The sequence below is a fragment of the Hesperophylax consimilis genome, chromosome 27 (genome assembly GCF_061612785.1).
Source record: "Hesperophylax consimilis isolate HC1 chromosome 27, BYU_Hcon_1.0, whole genome shotgun sequence".
NCBI classification, from domain to species: domain Eukaryota; kingdom Metazoa; phylum Arthropoda; class Insecta; order Trichoptera; family Limnephilidae; genus Hesperophylax; species Hesperophylax consimilis.
In genome coordinates this window covers 20,962,862-20,978,705 of record NC_142862.1, presented here as the reverse complement: position 1 = coordinate 20,978,705, position 15,844 = coordinate 20,962,862, and the positions used below count along the sequence as shown (strand labels likewise).

Genomic DNA, 15,844 nt, shown 5'->3' with positions numbered 1-15,844 from the left:
TGTCTGATGGTTAGTTGTGTATGTATTGCAGAATAATGTTATATTTTATCTTGTATTCCTAGTCGGCACATGGAATTTAATAGCGGCAGTGTAACACAACCAGGTATGACATAATTCTCCTGTCAGACAGTGTTATTAGATGCAATTGATTAATCAAACTGACATAATTAATGTAATCAATTGGAATTCTAAGCTTAAAATTTACGTACCTAAGAAATTTGTGCTGAACTCTTTCTATATTATTGGAGTGAACTTTATACAAAGGGGACCAAATAGGTGAATTATACTCCAATTGACTTCTGACTAATGAAATATAAAGGGTTCTCATACAATCTATGGACTTAAAATCAGTTAAAGTTCTGCAAAGGAAGCCAAGCATCTTTAAAGCCTTATTAGTTATATAGTTGATGTGTGGGCTTATACAATTTATAAATTGAAGTACATATCTAGGCTTATTCTATATTTTCAAAGTGATTTTGTGTCTTTTTTCCCATTTTCTCCTCTATTTTTTAGGGAGGCATAATATCCCCTGCCTCTACTCGAAACGCCATTGACAAAATATTATTTGAAGCACTGTAAAAAAGGTTAAATCTATTTAAATAAAAATGTTAATGTTGGTTTGTTAAAAATCTTAAATCTCCTAAAGTTCTTCATCGATTGCTTTGAAATTTTGACACAACCTCATATTCAAATGCACATGTGTTTTTATATACCTATATTATATAGATGTCATCTGTGACAGGTAAAAATGTGCTTTTGTTTTTAAACAGCGCCATCTGTTAGGGGTGTGAGAAACAATAAAACGCATTATTGTTTCTCTATTTGCACAGAGAGACGAGCTGAGACGTGGTGGGGTACAGCTAGTATGGAAATAAATAAGCACATGTTGATTATAATATATTGTAAGAATTTTAATGGATTGCATGAACAAAATCGAACAATATTCCTTGAGACTTGTCTTATTGCATAATAATTATTTAAATGTCACAGCTTGAACATGGCCTTGGAGATGGCACCCTTCTTCAGTTCCTTGAACGCCTCTTCGTATTCGGAGACGGGATACACTCTGATGCCCAGCTTCTCGTAGCTCAGATATCTGAAAAAAAAACAAACATAAGTTCTGGCGCCAAGTAAGTAGTTTGCAAAGGTTTTTCTATCAGGAATATCTGGGTTAGTGCAGCTAAAAATCTAGAATACTAAATGGTCTATCTTAACAAACGGATTGCAATCTTTATAGCACAGACGTCAGGTGGGAATGCAGTTCCTTGTTGATGCTCTGGGAAACTAGCGTCATTGATCCCTTTGGCACCGCGGTGCACAGTCGGTAAACATGCCAAACACGCACCTAACATTTGTACCCGGTTAACATATATGTCATATAAGAAGATCATTTTTATGACTTGTTTTGGAGTGATTTGCCGGCATCTATGATTCTTCCATCCTACAAAATGAGTCTTTCAAGACACAGGTTATCTCGTTCTGTTTCCAAAAGACCCTCCACATGACACCCCCAAAGATCACATGGACATTATTTCCCTCCAGGCTTCTGGAGTATTTGTCTGAAGCAAGCCAATTTAGTTCCTTTATCATTGCTTAATTGTCGGTCCAAAAAAAAATTCTCTTTAAAACTCCCTCGTATTTTTTGTCTTAGACAGTGTGACAGATTTCTGTAGTTCAATGTTTTACAACAACATTTAAAATGTCTTTTAAAACATAAAAAAAATATTTAATTTTTTTTTTACTGTAGATTATTGTTGTATAATTATTTAAATCCCCAAACGGTGAGCTCTGGCGTCATGAAATTCGCACAGATATTTTGTCTGATCAAATCTTGGAGTAGTTAAATAATAAAATAAATGTAATTGATTCTTTGGTACTAACTTGTCCCCCATGGACTCTATGAGACCGATGGCCTTGGGGAAAGTGAAAGGATTCACCGTGACTCCAATGATGGTGGCCTCCTTGTAGAAAATGTGAAAGGGGTTTATCCTGGAACAAATACATATTATTAATAGTTCTCCTTTTTACCGCCAGCCATGAAAGCAGCTCTACTGTAGATACTCACACCGTTACCGACATTTTAGTGAAATATACATACATTCAAATCTATAATTTAATATACATGGTGTCCGGAAATGCATTGTACAAGCGAGAAACTTGGGAATCTACATCACAGGGAAATAAAAAAAAAAAACCTTTTTTTTTTTCTAACTGAACATTTTGAATTTTTTTAAACTTTTTTCCATTTTTTCAGCAGTTAAAAAAAATTCTACTCTTGAATAAAAGACATTAATGGCTAATATTAACCTACTAGCGACAGATAATTATCAAATTTAACCTAAAACAAAAGCTCCAATCAAAAAATATGAGTTTTCCGCTTGAACCACGAATTACCAACTTCGAGTAACGAGTAACACTTCGAAAATAAATTGTGCTTACGAATCACTACTCCTTTTTACAATGGCGCGCAAATTGCTGGCTGCGTAAAAAACTTAACTACATATCCCAAATCAGTTAAACAATAGTTCGGTAGTTATAATTTACCCACCTCACTCAATTTTAGCCTCGCTACGTCAGGCGATTCGTTTAAAAAAGAACATTCAGATCCTGCGCAGAAAAGTCCCACATTGGACAGCGCTGCAAACCTTTGCCTTACTTTAGAAAACTTTACTTTTCTGGTCTAGTTATTTCAATGTGCGCTCTTCGGTGGTCAGTGTATGACTGATGTTATAGTTTATTTAAAACATTCTCGAACCCCTGGTGCCAAAAATATGTTCACGTGGTTTGCGTCCAAGACGTAGAAAATATACTCAGATTTCATGTTAGGGTAAGTATATCAATTTGGATGTCCAAAGCATCAAAAAGTTTGTAAGTATCGAGCAACTATTGAACGCAAGAGTACCCTCTCTGCCCCACATTCAAAATGTAACATGATTTTAAGTCGTGCCTGCATCCTGTATGGACTTACTCTTCTGTTTTATCTATAAATATAGAAATTAATGTTTCTTTGTTCGTGCCATATAGATTCAAAAACTACTTGACCGATTTCGCTGAGAATTTCAAAGATTGTTCTTATTAGTGTCAGGAGTGTTTAGAGAGCGGTTTGAATGGTAAAAGAAGTCAGGGACGTCCGAGGAAGACATGGCACGATCAAGTGAAACAATAACTTATAAAAAGTAAACTTTTCAATTTTATTAGAATAATATTATTTCCACTTAAAAAATAGATACAGTTTTCAAGTACAGGGTTTTCCAATAAGAGGTGTTATTTTGATATTCAATCGTAAAAGATCAATGGTTTCGTTGCTTGTGTAGCACGTAGCGCCGTCTTGTTGAAAGTAAACGTTGTCCAGATCAATACCATCCAATTCCGGCCATAAAAAAATCATTAATCATCTCTCGATAGCGCAATCCATTCACCGAAACTGTTGCTCCAGCCTCATTTTCGAAAAAGTAAGGTCCAATGACTCCGCCGGATCATAAACCGCACCAAACAGTCACATGTTGAGGATAGAGAGGCTTTTCAACAATAAATCTTGGGTTTTCCGAGCCCCAGATGCGACCATTTTGCTTGTTGACGAAGCCACCGAGGTGGAAATGGGCCTCATCACTCAAAATGATTTGCATTTGATTCACTCAAGTGAATTTTAATACTTTCAATGCGTTGTTGAAGCGTGTATCGTTCCATTTTTATTAATGGCGTAGTTTCTACTTGTCAAATGTCAAAAAATGACAGCTTCAAAAGTAACATCTACCGAAATAGCGGGCTATTCAAAATAACACCTCTTATTGGAAAATCCTGTACAATAGAATTCACAACCTCAAAACTTTACTCCAAACTATTCATAATACCGAGCAACGGCGTGTATACATCAGTTAGTACATGTGTATATATACATCTATCGAAGAACGTTAAACAAGTTGCTCAGCAAACTGAGAACTTGAACCTAGAAAAGCATGGAAAAGTGGAAAGTAGGAGAAGCAATGGAAGATCACCTGTGTCCAGAATGTTGGTGTCTGTGACTCTCCATACAGCCCAGGATAGTGAGGAGTGTATGCACCTTGTTCAAATTGGGAAAGGGTCTCGATCCTCAATGAGGCAACAATTAAAAATAATGATTATTAGTCCTTACTTGCTGATGGCCTTGGGGTCACAGCAGCCAAATACGATGTAGCGCCCGCCCTTCTTGAGCAGCGGGAAGCTGGTCTCCATGGCTGCCGCCACGCCGGTGCAGTCCACGATCACATCGAAGTTCTTTCCCGAAGAGCTGATCTCCGCAGGAGAGAGGGCCGAGTAGTCCAGACCTAACAAACAATCAATAATAATACAGTCAAATGCTGCGAAATGATTGTTGATTGAAAGTTATTCATTTATGCATTCAATGATATTATAACATTTCTGGTGGGTATTTCTTTAATTTATTTTACATCGCTATATCTTCGAAAATAATAAAGAAAATCTTTTCACATGCCGAGTTGAAAAAGCAATTATGTATATGAAATTCCCTCGACAGAAAAATATCGCAAGGATGCTATGAAAATTATAAAAAACACATCTGGTTCTGTTATTTAACCTTTCCGGCAGTAAGTTACGTAATTCTGGCTGTGCTCTGGGGAGTGAGTTTTTTTTTACATAAATAAAGATATATATTTTTTGATTAAATTTTATGATAGTATGCAAAATAAATAACAGCCGATATCTCTGTCGATAATGATGTAAAATGTTTAAAATTGGTGTAACGTCACAGGAATATGCCCATAGATGGCAATACGATGCATATTTACAGAATATGCATCGAATATGAATATGCGACCCCTGTCGTCCATAGGCGTCCATACTCCTTTGGCGAAAGTGTGTACCGTCGTTCATTCGCGTCCATACTCCCGGAAAGGTTAACATGCTATAAGTATGAAAAAATGCAGTGTTTCTTTAAATACTCTGATGTGAAGAGATTCTTGCTCCTTTTGAAATAAGCCGACATAGCTCAGTGGTTCAGAGCACCTGACCGGACATCAGAAGGTATGGGTTCAATTCCCGTTGGCGGCATTTATTTTTACTTGGGTGATATTTTCAATTTGTATTGATATTTCAGGCGACTAATTATTGCTTATAATTATTTGTAAGTAATTATAAGCAATAATTAGTGACAAGGTTGCTACGGTCCTGGTTAGGTTCAGAGATGGTAACTCTCTTGTGTCCCTGTAGGTGAAAGAGCTTGCACCACAGAATTTCTACAATCAATAGAGTACTTACCAATTTTAGTGACAAGGTTGCGACAGTCCTGGTTAGGTTCAGAGATGGTAACTCTCTTGTGTCCTTGTAGGTGGAAGAGCTCGGTCCACAGAATTCCTACAATCAACAGAGTAGGTAAGTACAAAGTTTTCCTGTGTAACGACCGAGAACAAAATAAATTTCAAATTCTCCAAAATAGGGCAATGAAAACAATACTCAGACGAAATAGATATTCAAAAGTAAATAAAATGTTAAACGAACTAAATTGGCCAACGGTGAAACAGATGTTGACCTTGAACACGATGATATTTGTACACAAAATAGTAAACAACCTGCTACCCAAATATTTTTCAAATAAAATTGTATACAACAAGGACATTCACAAACATAAAACAAGGATGTGCAATGAAATCAGGCTACCAAAAAAGGACAAGGCAAATACTCAGAATAGTATACTATATAAAGGGATGAAATACTATAATGCGCTACCGGAAAACCTAAAGTCTGCCCCAATTAGAAAGTTCAAGATGTTGTGTAGGAGCCACATCAAGCAAGAAAAAATGTAGTATATTTATATGTAACAAATTAATTAGTAATTTGTAATCTTAAATGTACAAATTACTAAAATAAAATTAATAAATAAAAAAAGTTTTAAAAAACACACAAATAATAATTTTATACCTTACCTAGAAAAAATTGGCATCAATTCAGATGGTACCTAAGTACCTACAATCGTTTGTACGTAGCGAAAATATTATATCAATGAAGATATTTGAATTGCCCTGAATTTAAAACTGACTTGTCAGTAGTTCATAAAAGAACTCAGAAAATTGTGTGCCCTAAGCCAAATACTAACGATTTGTATAAGTCTAATAATAATACAATAATAATATTAATACGCTTCGAGGGCATGTGGGTACATGACCAAATGCAGGGCACAATTCGTTTGTGCCCTGATTTTTGCGAAATTTTAAACACAAAATGAAAAATCTAATTGTAAATCATATCGGAATAATGTTGATTGCTTTTATTTCACATTATTAAGTTGGACATAATCAAAGAGATGATTCGTCAAAAAACTGGTCAAGGCACATGCTCAAGTACCCTTGTTGATTTTCTATATCCAATTGTAGATAAAACAAATCAAGAATAATTATTGACAAACTTGTGCCTATTATATTTTCGTAGCGTGTTTTATTGATTGATCTACAAATAACAACAGGTGTCAGTTGATTTCATCAAGCAATTTTAGTGAACACCCAAAAAAGATATATTGATTTACTGAATGAAGTCCCCTCGCCACATCAGAGAACTGTTGAAAAGTAAATACATAAATATTAATAAAGTAAATGCATAAAAAGATAACGGTCGCAATTGGGAATCGAACGCAGGATTTCTGTCTTACCGGAATAATGCCTAGATCAATATTTTCAATATTTCAAATTCAAACGAATTTTCCCATATTTTTACCTCTTTATTTTCTGTATCTAAATTTATTGATATTATGCTCTTCTTTAATGATAAAATATTACATCGATGGGTACCTTCAAAAATTAAAAAAAAGCAATTCCAATAAATTGAAATACTTCAAGGTTTGTGGAAGAAATTACATTTGATCAAAATAGGCGGTTAACTTGGCTGTCAATGTATGGCCTTTTTCCTAGGAAGGTATTGGTCGACATCAATGAATCACTGAAAGGATGATTGGAAGAGTTAAAGTTACAGGTTTTATTTACCGATGATACCAGCCCCCATGATGAGGATGTCTTCTCCGATGGGAATCCTTCCGGCACGATCCCAGCCCCGAGCCAAGCACGACAGTGGCTCCGTCAGGGCACCTACAAAATAGAATGCAAATTAAAATCATGTAGTAAGCTTCCAATGAAAAGAAGATGTGTTGTAGTGGATATATATAAATACGAATATTAGAGGGAGTGTGCTAATATTAAAAAATATATTTAACCTTTTGAACGCGGTACAAATTTTCAAATACCTATGCACGCAATTAAATGTCAAATTATAGCATTCTGGTATGATTTATTGGACTATATAGACGGAACAGATTATTCTCCACAATATGAAAACAAATCCTCGTGTGTCAACACTCTTAGATGTTTATAAAAACTAAAACATAAAATTTCATACAAAGACGTACTGTATCTTTTGAATGTGGTCCCGCCATTCACTCGGCGTATGTGTACTTAGGCCACTGCGTTGATGGACACAAGTGGGACACCATGATCACTTATCATTTTTAGTTATGAAAAGTTGTGAATGACATACTAGTACTAACGCCATCCGTTGACAAAAATGTAAACTAAAGGACTAAAAGGCACGAAGAGGCGCACTTGATTATTGATCTTTTTTTATGAAATACAATTTTATTTTTGAGAAATTCTTGTATGTGATAGTTCTACAAATGTCCAAGTGAGCAAGAAATACATTTATGACGAAAGAGAGCTGGAATATCGGCCGTCAAAGTTTCCGTATCAACTGTAGATACAGCCGCATGCAAAGAGTTAATAAAGCATGACTTATTTAAAATAGAGCAAATATCTCTCAAAAAACGTCTTAAGCAATTTGTACAAAGTTTTAAAAAGAATCTATGTTATTTTTGAAGAAAATATTAATTATTTAAATTCCTCGATAGAAAAAAAAATCGCAAGGTAAGCTCCGAAAATTATTAAAAACACGTTTTGTTTTATTAATCAATATGTTACAGGCATGAAAAAATTCACAGTCTATCTTTGAATGTAACTAAAGTATTTTTCAAGAGATTTTTTTTCTATTTCAAACGTGTCGTGTTTTATTAAATATTTTCACCATTTTCGATTAACAGTTATCGTTTTTTAATATTAGCGCGCTCCCTCTAACATTCGTATTTACATATCTTCCTTTCAAACCATCTCGAACGCTTACTACGGGGCCTTAAGCAGCAGAAAAACGGCGTATTTTTTCATACTTATGGCATGTTAAATAACTATATATATGTTTTTAATTTTTTTTAAATATCATTGGACAGCAAAATGACATCTGCAAAATGACTCCATCTGACATCCAAATATGCTCAAGAATCGTCAGTTAAAATCCTTCGGATACAACCGTACATGGACAACATTATCTTACATTGCAAAAGCGGCTGACATTGTAGCAAGAATACCTACCCTGCATTGGAGTGATGGAGTCGGGCATCAAGAAGACCTGTGTGTCGGGCACCCGGCAGAACTTAGCCCAGCCGCCGTCCCTCCAGATGCCCACCTTGTCGTTGATGCCGCCCACGTCACAAAGATGGTAGTTTCCTTTGTGGCAAGCCAGACATACACCACAACCACTAGGAAACATTCAACGAATATTTAATGTTCCAAATTGTAAACGGTAGTATAGACAACCCTGATTTACTTCATTGAATTTCATTTACCTACGAAATATACTCGTTCCAAAATCCTGTTCTAATGTAACAAGGGGGTGAGCATTTCAAACACTCACTTGTACCTAGATTACATGAAGTTAGAGGTGGCGGATGCACGGAAGATAGGTAAAAGTAGGCTATACTATCACAATATTGTTTCAATAAATATTAACTTAATCTACTTTTATGTTTTGTATGTACCTACTTGTATCTCTTAACTTTTTTATCCTTAAAAGAGCAACTGTTCATTTTATTCTTTCTGATGTCTTTTTTAAATATGTCTGTATTTTACTGGGACATGCAATTATCGTTTATGGTATATTATTTTTACCGTTGATGTCAAGTAAATAAACAAATAATAAGAGTGTAGTGGTGCGCCACTACTCAAGTCGGACGGTGTCAAGTACTACTTAGTACACAGTGCCAAGCGCTGAGGTACCTAGGCCGTCATAGAACATACTGAAAATTTTGGCCGTTGCTCAGCGTTATGGGTGGCAATGTTTGTAGCCATAGCAACTAGAATGTTCGGGAACGTTCTTAGGTGCAACTTGAATCGTATTGGCACCTTATATAAGCGACAGCGGGAAGGTACTCAGTCAATCTACTACGTTTTAAAGCGCTAATCAAAATAACTTACTCCTTTCGCGCCGCGATTACTTAAATAATCCTTGCTGTAATAAATTTACTATAAAATATTACTTGGTTTACTTTCAACACCGAACACATCTTCAACCTTCGCAACAAGAGTGATATGTATAATGATTATGAAAACAACAAAAAAACTGTGATTTCCAAAACAGTAAACTTATTTAGTGGCACCAATTTAACTAATGAATGAACGATAAGGTGAGCATTGCTCACGGGACATGCCGGTTGTATCTAAACCCTAAAATAGGTAAAACTAATTGGTTATTATTTTTAATTCATAAAATCACTGTGACTAATAAGCGTAAAACGATTCTGCGAATCAATTTCATCATTAGCGCAGACCCGTGAAAAATCACGGGATATAATAATTTCAATTTAGAAAAGACAATATTAACTTTGTTGCTTGTCTGAATAAGTTCAAAGAAACAGTTCCAATTTTGAAAATAATACTTAAATCAAGGCTGATTTCAAGCAACGTTTCATTTCTGAATGGTGGTATTACGCCAGAGAGATACTGAGAGTATCTTCCACTCTAGAACCTGCCGCAAATATACTATATATTTTTTATAATGATAAGTTCCAAAATAAATCAAGTAAAATTTAATCATTGAAGACAAGCGACTGTCAAACGGAAAATTTGTAACAGAAAAATCATAAAAAGATTTGGTCGCATTTAGGAATTGAACCAAGGAGACTGCCTTGCCGGGACTTTACTCTACCACCGAGCTAATCCGACCCTATCCCGTTCGGTCATATTTAACTGTATCATACTTCGACTAAGAACTACCAAAATCATCTTCATTTTCTTAATGCATATTTTTATTGGCTGAGTTAGACAGACAAAGAGACACACATAACCACAATTAAAAGGCAGGAACTTCAGAATCTCAATATAATTGAGGTTACCACATCCATTTTAGGGCTCCCAAGGCTTTTGTAATCTTTTTAAGAGGTTTAACTATAAACTGCCATATCTCACCAAATATTAATACTATCGACTTGCGAACGATCTCAGTCGATTCAGCACGAATGAAAATGTAATAAACAATACCTCATTCGACCTGGTTAGTAATTATGTATTTTTCAAAATTCCTCCCTCCCCATCCCCATTCCTGACACATTTTTGGGTAGACTCTGCAGTTCTTCAATTATACTGCCAAGATCCAAATATAAAATATCCAAAGTTTCACGAATACACTAATTTCTCCATTTACCAAACCCTATTTTACCTGTACTAATGGGGACTTTGGGAACAGATTGTTACTTACCTATTAGGGTCGATGGATACACGCTGTCCAATCTGGAAGTTGGCCTTGGGGCCCGCCTTCACGACGATACCCACAAACTCGTGGCCCATCACGAAGGGGTTGCGGTCATTGCAAGGGAAGGAACCCTAAAGCAAAAATAAATTTTTACATTTTTACTTAGTTGTTAAAACTATAATAAAGTTATTTGTTAGTTAACTCCATAAACATATGAATATTAGTAGACCTGCCCTAAGTGATTAAAAGCGTATTATTCCCCACTCCTCATACTGGTTCCATTGGAGCCGGCTGGGCGCGCGTATGGCCTCCCTTGAATCTTGAGAATGTGACGTCATCATTCTTAAAAATAGAAGTGAAAAAGAGAATAAACCCAATTGTCGTATTACATTCCATAGGTAAGCATTATTTTACTTTGTTTTAACCTTATTCACATCGTATAATATGGATCAGTTTTAGAAACAAATACTATCACGCGATGGACGCGAAACACAAAGCCGTGCACAAGAATCAGGGATGTGCCTTCGCCTTTTGCGCATTGATAAAATACATAATAGTATCATTTGGAACTCCGTCGTATTAATAAAGGATAATAAACCAATAATTTTTAAATTTATTCCACTTTAATGGCATTATTACTAAACGAGTTTTGAACTTTACACAACTCATAAACAACACTTAATATAGGATTAATGGTTGGTTATCAATTGTGAAAAATTGGTATGTTTGGAAGTAAAATGTAGATACAGTGAGCATGTTTGGAATGAAAAATGTATGTGTCATTTTGCTGTCCGATGATATTTATTTATCTATTAAAATTAAAAATATTATATTTTTCTATCGCACGTCGCCACCGATCACATATTATCTTTCATACTATCACACATCGCAACGGACCACGTGTTAGGTACGCGCTTGTTTCGTATGTACGGTACTGCTGGAACGAGAAGGAGTGCATATCACGTAATGCGCTAGGTTATACCGAGTGGCGATGTGTGATAGAAAATCATGTTTTTTGTTTTTAATTGAAAAAGTGTCATCGGAAGGCAAGATGATGTCCAAATTGTTACTCCAAATACTCTTAGGAATCGCTGGTAAAAGCTGTGTGTATATAATTTCATTTGTTTTTTTAGTTGTTTTACTTTTCTATTATCTTCTTAAAAGTGAAATGTTATATATTTTCTTAAAGATTTCAATATTTTATTATTAACATTGGTCGAATGTAGCGATTCTCAAGTGTGCGCATCGTTGTTACTGGGAAGTAAATTATGAACATTTATAAAAGTGTCAACTAAATACGTAAACTAAATTTCGACTCTGAAAATAGAAGAAATTTTTTTTGCCGTATTTGGACTTCGCAAATTTGTTCATAACGTGGCGAGTAATTTGCGCTCCCATGTAAAAATGTCAATTCATTCAAAAGCAGATTTTACTTTTAAGAACTAAATGGTGATATTATAAGGCGAGATGCCTATATACGATCAGATTGATTTATTGACGAATCACAGTCAGCTTTACCCTCTTCGTTCTTCAACAGTTGATTTTACCCCTCACCCTTAAGTTCTAGTCTATTAATATTCATATGTCTATGGTTAACTCCCTCCACTCGATCCGAATTGCAGAACTTAGAACCAGACATGTTGTGTCGGGTCGGATTGTGTGTAGGCGAAACCGCCGAGAAGGGAATAATAATAATTCCGTTGGTGGATCTGCATGTCGGGTTCTACAAGTCGAATTGTGTGGAGAGCCTCTTGTTGTTAGTAGTGGCGGTTCGTGACCTATCTCATTAAAAAAGAAGAAAAAAGATCCTGTTGGTTTTTTCCATACTGTATATATTTTTCCGTAGATCTAAACGAATTTCATCACATCGCCAATGATGTACAATTCGGCGATTCATTAGCTGAAGCTATAGAATATATTTTTTATTTTATAGTTTTTGTTTTTTGTTTTTTTTTTTTTTAGACCCTGTGTAAAATAATTTCAATCAGGACCTGTGTCATCTTTGGGGATTTTGAGAGAGTCCTGCTGGAGAGGTCAAAGGGTCTCCCTCAACCAGTCTCTCCCGATCCGGCTTGCGTGTTGTTCGGCAGATGCATCTGTTGCTAAGACACGGACAAACCTCACCCCATGAACCCAGGCCCCCCCGCTAAGTCACCAAACGAAGCAGAGGTGTGGTTTATCCAATAAATGATACCCGGGGCGGCGGTATCCAAACCCGCCTCCCAAATTGATGGATTGTAATGTACTTCCTCCACTGGAGCGCCAAGATAAATACGATGAAATGCATTTAGCGCTGGAGATTTTCACATGTTTGGTTTTGAATTCGCCCGCGCTCATTAATTGAAATTTACCTATATTTCGTAATATAGTTTGTGGGTTTTATTGAAAAAAAATCATTCAATTCACTAACGCGTGAAATTCATATGATTGTTAACAAAATGGTCTAAAATATACATAATACAGGAAATTCATATGATTGTTAACAAAATGGTCTAAAATATACATAATACAGGAAATTCATATGATTGTTAACAAAATGGTCTAAAATATACATAATACAGGAAATTCATATGATTGTTAACAAAATGGTCTAAAATATACATAATACAGGAAATTCATATGATTGTTAACAAAATGGTTTAAAATATACATAATGCATGGAATTCATATGATTGTTAACAAAATGGTCTAAAATATACATAACGCAGGAAATTTATACGATTGTTAACAAAATGGTTTGAAATATACAGTTAGAAGGAAATTCATATAATTGTTAACAAAATGGTTTAAAATATACATAACGCAGGAAATTCATATGATTGTTAACAAAATGGTTTAGAATATACATAAAGCAGGAAATTCTTATGATTGTTAACAAAATGGTTTAAAATATACATAAAGCAGGAAAGTCATATGATTGTTAACAAAATCGTCTAAAATATACTTAACGCAAGAAATTCATATGATTGTTAACAAAATGGTTTAAAATATACATATCGCAGTTAAAGATCAATAGAACGAAAAACAATCTTAAAAAATATATGTTTATAATAACATAATGCATAAAAAACGTACAAATAGTATTATAATAAAAAAAATAGAATATACTTTCGAAAACAATAAAAATCGCAGGTTCGTTTTTCACTTGGGAAATAAGTTTTAATCGTAATTTATCAGACCCAAAATTATCATTAAGAGTTGCGCGTAGACTGGATTAGGTCAGTTGGAGATAAAAAGGCCGAACCTATTTTTTAGCTTCATGTCTCATCTAAATAGGTATAATACATCAATCTGTGTTAATCTTGTACATCAAAAAGTGTTCTCGTTGGTTGTAGTTATTACGTCCGTAAACTGCACACACCGAACCTTCCTTTTGGGACATGTTTATATGTATATTTTTTATCAATATTGATAAAAATACAAATTAGAAAGCGCAAAACACCGCCACCAAGTATTGAATAGATTCAATGTGCCGCCATTGGCCGCCATTTAACGGAATGTCAATGTCAATATGCTACACTAGCGTTTCTAGCGGCCAGCGTTGTTGATACTGCTAGCGAAGTTGGACGTATTATTAATATTATGATATTAAATTTGTTGTCACCGATTAATAAACATTGGATTGCAATGTAATAAAACGGACTGAAACTTTAAAATTGCGTATAAATTAAACGTCGTTTCTTACCTCAATAATGTGAACATCAGTTCCGCAAATCCCGGCATACTCGACTTCCACCAAAACGTCGTTTTCGAGCTCCAATTCCGGAATATCTCGGTTAGTGGTGTACTTCAGAGAGAGAGACTTTTGGTCGAATAGAAGGGCTTCCATGGTGATATATTTATGAGTGAACTGAAGTCAAAGTAAAACAAGTTAATTAAAGTTATTGTTAGTATGGGCTAGACCAGACGGGCACCTTGCTCTAATCGAGTAGGTTGCTGTGATGACGTTCTTACGATTTGAAGTTCTTAGATGAAATGTCAATGATGCAGTTGTTTTCACAGATTTCAGTGTCAAAGTGTTATCGTGTTGATTATCATCATAACTCAAAGATCAAAGGTTTTCTGAGAGAATTCAATTTAACCTTTTGTTACGTAAATAGTATCCTCCGATTAAGACGAGACAATACCCTAAAATCAAGTCGGAATCATAAGGACGTAAGTGAAGAAGGTTTTTACAAAAGTATAAGATGCTCTACCCCGGTGCATTGGATCCCGTACAGTCGAATTTTCCCCGGTAGGCTTAGAAAATTAATCTTTCTGCGGGGTTTATTTTAATTAATTTCTGATAAACGTATTACTAAAATCTCAGATGTTTCAAGCTAAATACCTCGAGAAGTTACTAATTCATCGTCTAGAACAGCGGTTCTTCCTGGGTTCAATCGAACCCCAGGGGTTCGGTGAGTCAGTCTCGCGGGTTCGGCGGAGGTCAAGACACAACCCCGACATGCAGGGCTGTGGAGTTGTTATGGAAACGACGAACAGAGAACGATAACTTCGCAAGCTTTCCCCTGCTAGACGACTGTGTAAGTAAGATCAAAGATGTATCTGGAATCGGAAACATTTCTGAAGCAAGCAATTGCCACGGACGACGGATACTTCCCAACAAGAGAGTCATATCCAGCATGAGTGAGACAGCCGTTCAATTTTAGTGCCGAGACTAGTGCTGAAATCATTGAAATTCAGCATAGCCAGGTTCAATAGCAACTCTTCAGAACAACAACGCTCTCAACGTTTTGGGGTTAACAAATGGTAACGTACCCTGTTATTGCTAAGAAAACTCTGGAGATTTTCATACCGTTTGTTACAGCATATCTTTGCGAGCAATCCATTACGAGGATGCTGGACATAAAAACGAAGAATAGGAATAGACTTTGATGCGAAACGACATGAAAGTGGCACTTGCCAAGGTAAAGCCGCGCATATCTAAACTGGTCTCTGAAAGGCAACAGCAGAAGTCACACCGATTTGCAGTAAATATTCATTATTATGTTTTTGTGTGAAAATCGTGTTTGAATGGTTTTGTTCATTTTGTGCACCTATGTATTTTCCAATTAAGTTCGGCGAAACGGGTATATGAAACGGGTGGGGTACCTCCAACAAGGTTAAGAACCACTTGTTTAGAATAATAAAATCTGATGCTTACTACTTCATTTTAAATATACCTTTGTTGTGCATTAACTATTTTATTTACAACATTATTTTTTATTTCTCAGGACTATGAAGTGTGTGCTTGCTAGGTCCTCGTTTCTTTCTAAATTGCCCGACGTTTTCTTGAACCAATTTCCCCGAAAAG

At 35.4% G+C, this 15,844-nt stretch overlaps 1 protein-coding gene across 1 annotated transcript; it reads right to left on the bottom strand.

Moving 5' to 3' along the window:
• Window positions 1–886: 886 nt before the first annotated feature.
• On the bottom strand, window positions 887–14,664 carry LOC149410740 (uncharacterized). The gene is made up of 8 exons (XM_089647794.1): window positions 14,237–14,664; window positions 10,558–10,682; window positions 8,397–8,563; window positions 6,969–7,070; window positions 5,254–5,349; window positions 4,133–4,304; window positions 1,882–1,989; window positions 887–1,096 (listed from the first exon to the last, which is right to left on the bottom strand). Exons 1-8 carry the CDS (start codon window positions 14,378–14,380, stop codon window positions 985–987), a joined length of 1,026 nt encoding a protein of 341 aa, XP_089503920.1. The 5' UTR covers window positions 14,381–14,664; the 3' UTR covers window positions 887–984.
• Window positions 14,665–15,844: the final 1,180 nt, after the last annotated feature.